Source organism: Neopsephotus bourkii, unplaced genomic scaffold (genome assembly GCF_033783945.1).
Source record: "Neopsephotus bourkii isolate Nb327-2 ecotype Australia unplaced genomic scaffold, CSIRO-AGI_Nbou_v1 NB_1846, whole genome shotgun sequence".
Lineage (NCBI taxonomy): Eukaryota > Metazoa > Chordata > Aves > Psittaciformes > Psittacidae > Neopsephotus > Neopsephotus bourkii.
Window position 1 is genome coordinate 1,174,406 of NW_026902319.1, and position 9,554 is coordinate 1,183,959.

A 9,554-nucleotide genomic window follows, 5' to 3' on the forward strand; every position below is an offset into this window, starting at 1 on the left:
ACTGCCCAGGAGTTTTAAAAAGAAAGAAAAAATAATGAAAACATCCAAAAAGCCATCAGGCTGACCAAAGTACTTCAGCTTTCTCACTGGATGCTTTAAAATGCTTGTGAAAACCTGCTGTTGGGCTTGTTAACTTTTCCTCAGTTAAACCTCCCATTGCTGAGCACAGCCCACAGTGCTGCTCTCTTCAGATTTCCCTGAAGCCCTACTACACCTTCAGGCATACTTGTTCCTTCTCCAGCTTCTGACATCAGCACATACATACATGAGTAGTGAGTTTACAGTGCCCCCAAATGTCACTCATAAAATCAGCATCAAATAGAGGTGCCACTCTCCCTCCCTCCTGGTGATGGCTCATTTAAGAATGTTCTTTTATTGGAGGTCACAGTAATAAATTATCATCTGCTAAAGACTTGTTGAAGTTAGCATGGCATTTTCGGTCTGAATCCGTATCAAATACTGAACTGAAGTGTAGATGTGTCACTTGGCAAGAAAGCATGGTAGAACCAATCCCCCCCGATTTTATTTATATATAGAACTTGACAGTATAAAGTTTTATCTCTAGATCTTACTGAATTTTATAAAGGTTCAGACAGGTTTTTATAGCAATGTTTTGATGCTTCTATCACAGAAATCACTTCAGACACCAGTGCCAGGCAGAATAAGCCAGCTGAAGCCCTTCATCTCACCAAGTCTCCCATCTTTGTATGTTACTGACATGACCATGGAGCTTCCTTGGCCAGCACCATAAGAATCCATGATAGGTGATGCTTAAGGCGGCAGAAAGGGGTACTAAGGAGTAAGAGGAATATTGAAAAGCATGTCACAGTCTTCCCACGTAGTATTTTGAGAAAGAAAACAAGAATGAAAAGCAAGAACCTTGCTTTTTGACTGAAAATTTTAAAAGCAAGGTCTGTTTATCTAAAGGAGCATCAGGGCCACTTGCTGCATAACAAACAAGCTAGGAAAGACATCGGTGACATTCTCACTTCTCTCCCCACCTGCAGATTCATAACTGTAGTGATGATATCTATAAGGACACAACCTTGTCTTGGAGGTCCAGAAGGGATCAAAGCAAAATATAGAGCATGCAGGAGAAACAGGCCCTGGAATAAAATATCTAGAAGCCAGATTTTACATGCTTAGATGACAAGTGCTTATTAAGCTTGGCTTATTTTGTAATTCCTTAGTCTTCTCCCAGATCACTGACTCCAAAAAAAGATTAAGTCATTAAAGTTTGCTACAACTTGTAAGAGATTCAGTATGACAAAAGAGTTTAACAGCAGCTGGCAGAGCAAAGCAGAGCTGTTTATCACAGCACAACAGAAACAGTTCTTCAGTCCCCCATCAGGGACTGCAGAGATAGTTTTATCAGGAACATACCTTTCAGAAATAAGTTACTAAATTGGAGGTTTAAAGGAGGTAATGCGTCTGGAAATGCACTGCAGAAAACCAGACTGCAAGCAAGCAGCCATTAACAATCCCGAGCTATGCATGTACTGCTTGTGTAACTTCACAATCACTCTTTAACATCATGAGACCTTTTCTCTGGTAGCCAAAAGAAACAGCTGTATACCACCTTCATTAAGACACAAAGATAATTTGTCTCCTTACAGGAACTGTCCCTTTGTCATCATTCAAGTACTGCTCAAATACCTGTAAGAAAAGCTACCACTGGTTGGTGTGGTAAAAAGACCCAAATTTAAGCAATTTATCTGACATTCTATGTTCCCAGAATGGAAAAGTAAGGTCTAAATATCAGACATTTACATAAACAAGCAGCTACTCATTCTTTTTATGCTGATGTCATTTTATGCTGATGTTTTTATCCTGATGATCTCTGGCCATCCCAGCTGAAAATGTGACTGAGTGAAATGAGATTCCCCCCTAATGACCTCAGCCTTTTTCTCTTCAAAGAGTAATGATAAAAATGGAATTGTTCTCAGAGTCTGGATTTGTATATTCAACAAGCCATTCCATATTAAATCCATCAAGCATCTTACTTGCCTGAACGTTACAAAAGCAATTTGTTTCCAAAGCAGAACCATTAGTTCACTTTTCAGCAAGACAAGCTTTTCTCCATACCGTGCCTGTTGCCCACACCGAGTTTCCAGAGAACAACCTGAACCCCACACGCCTATCAGACTGTTAACGCCATGGTCAGAATAAAAAGTTTGAACAGAGAGTTTTCACTGTCTCTTCCCTCTCTGACAAACTAAACATTGCCACCTACTGACGAAACCTGAGCTTTAAATGGGTTTTTATTCCCCACTCCCAGACACAATGCCCAAGATGTACAGCAGAGACTCTAAGAAAAAACATGACAGCCCAGATAAAGAAACCATAAACTGATGCCTGATAATCTCAACTATTATTGTTACTTGTTTTGTTCCATTGTTGTAGCTACTTTGTCAAATTTTAGCAATTTTAGTGTAAGTCTTGGTCTTGCAACATGACTGTCAAGCACTGATTTTTACAATAAAACACCCAACCATACATAACCAAGACAGCTGCATGAATGTGGGACAAACACAGCTCCTGTCAAGCTTTATAACAGCACTGTATACTCTAGATCTGATAGTCCAAGGTAGAGCCTGAATGCTCTGGTTCGCTTAACTCAGGAAAACATCTGTTACTGCTTTTCCAAGACTTTTCCATACTTATGGCTTAACAAATAAGAACAAAAACCTATGACCATTCTTGCATCATCCAGCTCCAGCATCACCAAAGATATCACTAAAGCTTTATTTTAATTACTCTTTTACATAATTACATTATCAAACAAATACCTAGCTAGCCACAAAAGTTTGTCACAGTGTGTGAACAAGGGTTCTACTCCGCAGCTGCTGCACGTATTCTTTGGCTTGGTCAAACCCAGTCTTTGGTGGCTCTGGAGGAGGAGGGGGACCTTCCACCAGCTTCACAAAGTAATGGCACCTGACGATTTTCATGATGCCAAACATGCCTTTGGCATGGTAACGAATCCGCTTCGTATAGCGGCCTCGGCCCGTCGTTGATTCGGCTGAAAGAAAACGGCAGGAGGGAGAGAGAAGAGTGTTCAGTGACTCAACTACTACACATCTGCAATGAAACACTGTCTTGCCAGTGTATTTTTCATGGCTGCATATGAAAAGTTAATTCTACTCAGGATTCCCTCCTCCATCTTTCTTCTACAGTTAGCAGATTACTGCTATAGAGGAAACTGTGAGTTGAATTAACTCTCTTCAGGAGCACCAAAAATGTGAATTTAGAAAGCATGCATGCAAAGATGAATGTGTAGTAAAGGAAAAATATAAAGGAAACCACACTGTGCACTGACTGGGTTATATAGCTCTTCTGAAGGTGGTATTAATTTCACTGCTTTTGAGCAATTTGTCTCATGAAGTCCTGCAGAGGTCTTACAGAATTCATTTCTCTCCCTCCTCCCTTTATTGCATTCATCATGAGTATTTTCATTATCTACACATCCAGTCCTGCACTAGCAGATAAACCTTCTTATGGCAGAGGACTGGAAAGCTCCAAAGAATTCTAATCAAATCTGCTCTCCAATCCAGGTTACTTGAAGCTTATGAGGTCAGCTTAATAACATTTATGCAATATTTGGAAAGATGGGACTTTTCTCCCCTTTGGGACAAAAACCACCTACAACTAAACATTTCTCTAACATCTTTTAGACAGCACTGTAGTTATTACAAACTTACCCTGTAGTTATCTAGAGCAAAGCCTTTTTATAAAGAAATCTACTGTCAATATTCATTTACATTGTTTCAAACAGAAGTTTAGGTTCTGATCCTGCAAATCTAGTAGTACTAAGCCATGGGCAAAGCTTCCAGCATCTACATCTACTGGCAACAATAAAAAGTAGTAACTGTTTGCTTCTTGTTGTCTAGTCTTTCATGATCATGTCAGCCATCTTCCTCTTCAGGACTTTCTGTTCACATAGAGAGCAGAAATTCAACTTTAAGATGAATATGGCTTAAAAACAATGCATCCAGATGTCAGAAGAACACCAGTCAGACACCAACTATAACAAAGTGATGGTTGAAGGCTCAACCACCTCACTAGCTTCTGTACGCGTGCCTTTCATGCTTTTGTAAAGCCAAGTGTACTAGAAACTATCCTCTATCACTTCAGCTGATTTAAAGCAACAAAACCTCACTTGAAAGAACAGGGGGGGGGAAAAAGTACCTATATGTAAATTTGATTTGAATTCCACGTTGTGCTTTTTTACTGCTAATTCCTGTGCTTCTAACAGAACCTGTAACAAAAGGAAAAGAAATGGAAATGCTGAGTAGGAATTTAAGCACTGCTATTCCTTATCTCCAGATAACATGGAACAAATTGCAAACTTGTATAATACTTTTTGTGTTAGTGTCTTAGAGATCTATATTGTTAAAAGACAAACATCTTGCAAATAAATATGTTCTTTGCATACAGACTGAAAAAGATGCAGGACAATTTTATCACATTTTTGGGGAGGAAAGGGGGTGGAAAAGATGGTTTCCACCAGCATGTGTCAGCCTTCCATCCATGGACCTTTGTCTAATTACACATCAGACTGGAAACAAATTCCACGACGGGTAAAATGAGCTTAGGCCATTCAATATTTTCAGCTAATACAGTATCCTACTTGGTCATTATACTGCCAGAAATCAATGCTTTGGCCAAGAAAATGAGTAATTTGAGACTCCTAGTAACTACAGTCTATGGAAAGCTTTCATGCATTTACAGAACCTTCCCTGATGGTTATCTTTCATCTCTCACAACTTTAAGAACCAAAGCACATACATGTAGGAACTGTTAGCGCAAGGATTCTGCATTGTTTACCATGAACTTAACACCAAACATTGTTAGAAAGGTACCCAATGTAATTTGTCATTATTACAAGTTAAACCAGCAGCACGAGGGACCTTGGCATATTCCTAAGTCACAACATTACATGACTGCTACAAAAGCATTGTTTGACTGTGCTCCCAACGAGCTTAATAGAAACAGAAAAACACAGAAACATCTCCAAACTTCTGGTGATGGGTACTGATTAAGTTTTCTTGAAGCTAGGAATGTTAAAGAATCCTACTGCATACCTCTTTGATCACCTTTGCTCCCTTTTTATCACTGAATTCCAGCTGAGCCAGAGCCTGATCAATGGACATCCCTTTTATCTGAAATCAAAGTGTTAAAGTTAGCTTCTACAATTACAAACATTTCCCTTCTCTTATTCAGAAGACAGTATTGAAATTATTTTGCCATTATAAAAAGCAAATCAAAAGAGCTTCTTTAATTACCATTTTTTCAATGTAATAAATACAGAATTTCTGAGCTAAGTATTCAATAAATCTTGATATTTAATTATCTTTTCTTAAAAAGAGAAAACTAGTCCATTACTATCCTTCAAAGCTTCCCTTGCCAGCTACTACCAGAAGCAAACACAAAAATGCTTCCACAGTGCATGATCTGCACCTGATCCTGGGTACACATTTGAGAGTGTAGTAGGATAAAGCAGCTAAACCAAACTACACACAGCCGCTCGCCTGCACAGATGCATGTTCTTCCCCAGGACTCTATTACAAAGGTGCTGATTAGACTGCCTGAACAAGGCTGTTAAGGCAAATACAGCACTTGAATTTGGTGTTTTAACAAATACAGTACAAAGCACTTCTTGCTTACCAGTTTTGCTAGGTACCACATCTTATCTTTGCTGTATTTTATCTCCCTCCGACAGTGATATATTTCCTAAGTGCGAAAAAAGAAGTGGGAGGATCAGTAATTCTGCTGTGAAAACAAGAATGAAGCATATAAGCCTTACACTGTTCTTACTAAGAATAGAATAATATGACTTCTCCTATTATACCATGAACATCACAAATCAGGCATACTTTTGGAGCTGAAAGCATTAAAAAAAAAAACAACAGAGAAGTAGCTAGACAATCACAAACTTTTTCTCATCATCTCTTCATTTCCTTCTCCCCACATTTTGAAGCAGTCTAGGACAGACATGCCCATTCAGTCTAAAAAAAATACTATTCTTGCCGTCAAGTCAACTTACTGGAACAGCAACTAAACAATATTCCAGAGTGAACTTCAATAGCTCTTCAGAAGTGAAGAGGGTTTCAAGTCTGACTGCCATGAATAGCTGTCTCAAAGACCCAGTTAACATTGTTACTAACAGAGATTAAAACTAGCAAGTTTTAACATCAATATATATGTTTTTTTCTTAAAGAGGTGGCATTCATTATGAACAGGTAAAAAACCTGATTTCATAACAGAGCTGGTTGATAACTGCATTTTCATATACACTGCATTAGTTAGCACAGTATTTCTATGTCCTAGGCCATGTTCACAGAAGTGATAAATGCTCACGGCCCAGAAAAGCATGTCCAAAAACTCTCTATCCTTTTGAGATGCAAACACTTTCCTTTGCTGGCTAACCAAGGCCACAGCACGTTAATTCTTAATGAAGAACAATTACAAAAAAGCAATTTCAAAATATCAGTTCTTGAGAGTGAGGAAATACTGAGCAATTAACCTAAAATTCTCCCAGGTTGTGCTATAAAGAAAGCAGCACTGGTTAATCCCTTCAGTGATCAAACACAGGACACTCAGTTTTCAAGCACAATTTAAGAGGCTTGCTTCTGTTCACAGGTAACTGTACTTCCCAGGGACAGGGAGAAACAGGCATAAACCTGCTGTTATCAAACCCCAACCTACTATGACTACATTGAAAAATCTGACCAGCTTATGTAGGCTGACTTTACCAAAAGTTGTCTTGAACAGCAGCAGAAGACCCTACACTGAGCATACACGTAGTAAAAGGATGTTCAGATTCTTTGCTGCAGTTTCTAGATTAGTAAAACACAAGTTATTGTGCACCAGACTGAAGAAACAACCCCAGTGACAGCATATATAAAACAGTTTCCTAAGAAAAACACCTCACTAACATGCCACATCTGATTCAAACATCCCTTCCCATAGAACTTTAGAACCTCTCTCAGTACATATTGAATGCTTTGACCAATGGCTATGACAGAAAATATCTGAAGAGCTTAATTAAAGGGGAGACCACAACAACAAGCAATGCATTATATATTCTGAAGTCCAGTGACACAAAGAAATTAAGAAGTGAAAAGAGCACGTCCTCTATTGTACCTACATCAAAGGCACCACTAGTTCCATTGCTCAAGGGAAGTTACATTTATATCTTTGCGCACAGAAGCAACAATACAGTGACATTCCTCTCTAGTTACTGTCACTACAAACACACATCCTTGGTAACTTCTACCTCCTTGTAGTGCAGACTTCTACATAGAGTGAAGCCTCAGCAATTTGCATCATATGCTTGCAATGTGAAGCTCCAATATAATTTTTAAATGAGAAACATTCAAATTGATGTTAACTTTTACAATATAAGTGTGTCAAGCTAACTAAAATCTTAACTAATAGATGAATAAACTATCAAATCAATGTCTTGTGGAGTCACTCAGAGACAATCACAATTTAATCAGAAGCTGCCAAACACAAACAGGTAAGTAAATTCCCTGGGACATCCTTACAGCTGGTCTGCGAGGTTCTCCAGGCAGTTGTGGAGGGTAAACAATCCTGTTCTTTTTCTCCCACTTTCCAATTTTCTGCAGAGCTGTGCATGATGTGTGGATGCATGACACAGGAAAAAGGCTACTGGCTGCTAGCCACCTGCAAGACAAGACCACAGTGTTTGCTGCTGAACATCAGGGCTCTTTGTCCCTAACCCAGTTTATCTGGAAACTTGTGAACTTACCTGTCCTGACAAAGAGAACTGACACATTTGAGTACTCATAAAATAAAACTGTTCAAGTCCTCTATAGCTTACATTGAAAGGACACTTTAATTCAGTAAGAAGTCTCAGGCTTCCTAAAGCAAACCGTGACAGTGGTCTGGTGACAGTGACATAGCATGAGGTTCCACATTCAGTGTCCCAGGACTGTCACACAAGGCTGTTGTCACCTCTTTGTTCTTATAGAGGGTTTATTACTCCCACAAACCATTTGCTTCTTTCCAAGACTATCCAGTACACATTTACCTTTTACCTGCAACACTTTGGCAGTAAACAGTTCATTTTTCAACTGTGGACTGAGTATCCACGAAATAATATAAGTTTATAAATCTTCTGAGATTTGAAAGGAAAGACAATCAAAACTACTTTCCAAATGCAACCACATCAATGTAAGCCAGCGACGGCAAAAACCTCCAGTTCTCAGTCGCTCCATCTGATTCAGAAGAAAAAGCTCTATTTTGCCATCTGCTGACCACATAAAGCAGTACAGGGCAGCCACTCCTAACTACAAGAAACACACGAGTTCAAGACCAGACACTGTGAATTTGACTAAGGTTTGAACAGCTTTGTATACACATTGATCAGTTTCAAAAGGGCGTTGTACACCTTAAAAGTTTCACATCCTAACAGTAGGGAGTAGCAGAATATACAGATTTAAATGTTACAGAGTATTTCTCCAAATATTTAACAAAAGCAATTTAGTTGCTTAATACTTAAAATTTTCACTCATTGGGACAATAATTTATCATCACCAGACACACTAGCATCCATTAATACAGGGAAATATTTGACAAGCGCATGAATATCATTTTCTCGTGAACAACTTAATCACTAATGAACTTCTAAGTATTAACAGAACATTAATACATTTAACAAGCTAAAGAATCGTGCATTCCCTCCACCTTAAGGTAATCCAACCTCATATGAAAAGCAACTATCATAACGTTAGAACAAGACACAAACACTTGTAAACAAATGGTGACAACCAACAAACAAAACCACATTAGAGATGGGTAAATAATGGGAACAGGAAATAAAGCTTTCTAGAAAGCATCATGCATAAGTAACAAGTGGGACATACACAGACTAAAAGAACTGAGTAAAGCATCAGCATGTAACTGTTCAAATGCAAGTCAATAAAGCACAGGAGACAGACGCCTATTTATTCTTCCTTCAGTGACACAGTGACTCCAATTGACTCCCACAGCCTCTAGCAAAGACCAAATCTCTACACTTTGAGAGCCCACACCAGCCTTTCTTCTGAAGTCAGGGATACAGCCAGGAACAACTAATGCTTCTCCAGCACCACTCTGCCGTTCCTCCAGATTGAGGGGAAAGACCAGCAACTACAGAAAAGCAACGACTAGGGAGAACGCAGAGAGAAGCAACATGAACTACATTCCTCTGACCTGCACCAGACACCACACCATGCCACAAGCACGCAGAAAACCACCACAGGGGCACGGAACGGCCTATTCCCGGCAGCTCCAGCATCACGTCAGCGCCACACTCACCTCTCCGGCCGTGCCCAATCCAGCAGACCGCGCACACAAGCGTTACCTAAAAAGAACCAGCACAAGAACAAGCGAGGAATGAGCTGGTAAAACCCTCCTGACACCAACGTTCTGCCCCAGCCCCTCATACTTACCCACACCTGCAGCCCACCGCGCCGCCATTTTCCCGGCCTCGCTTTACGGCAGTCGCACGCGCGGCGAGGCGCGTTCTTTTGCGACGGCGTGAGGGG

The 9,554-nt window shown here is 39.7% G+C and overlaps 1 protein-coding gene across 2 annotated transcripts; it reads right to left on the minus strand.

The window, feature by feature from the left end:
- Nucleotides 1-2,243: 2,243 nt before the first annotated feature.
- MRPL22 (mitochondrial ribosomal protein L22) lies at nt 2,244-9,551 on the minus strand. 2 transcript variants are annotated; one of them, XM_061343990.1, is made up of 7 exons: nt 9,459-9,551; nt 9,325-9,370; nt 7,551-7,689; nt 5,668-5,733; nt 5,085-5,162; nt 4,189-4,258; nt 2,244-3,022 (listed from the first exon to the last, which is right to left on the minus strand). In XM_061343990.1, the coding sequence occupies exons 1-7, from the start codon at nt 9,484-9,486 to the stop codon at nt 2,811-2,813; spliced, it is 639 nt and encodes a 212-aa protein (XP_061199974.1). In that variant the 5' UTR covers nt 9,487-9,551; the 3' UTR covers nt 2,244-2,810. The 2 variants fall into 2 exon arrangements, with proteins under 2 accessions (XP_061199974.1, XP_061199975.1); XM_061343991.1 differs by lacking the exon at nt 9,459-9,551 and having other exon boundaries at nt 9,220-9,328.
- Nucleotides 9,552-9,554: the final 3 nt, after the last annotated feature.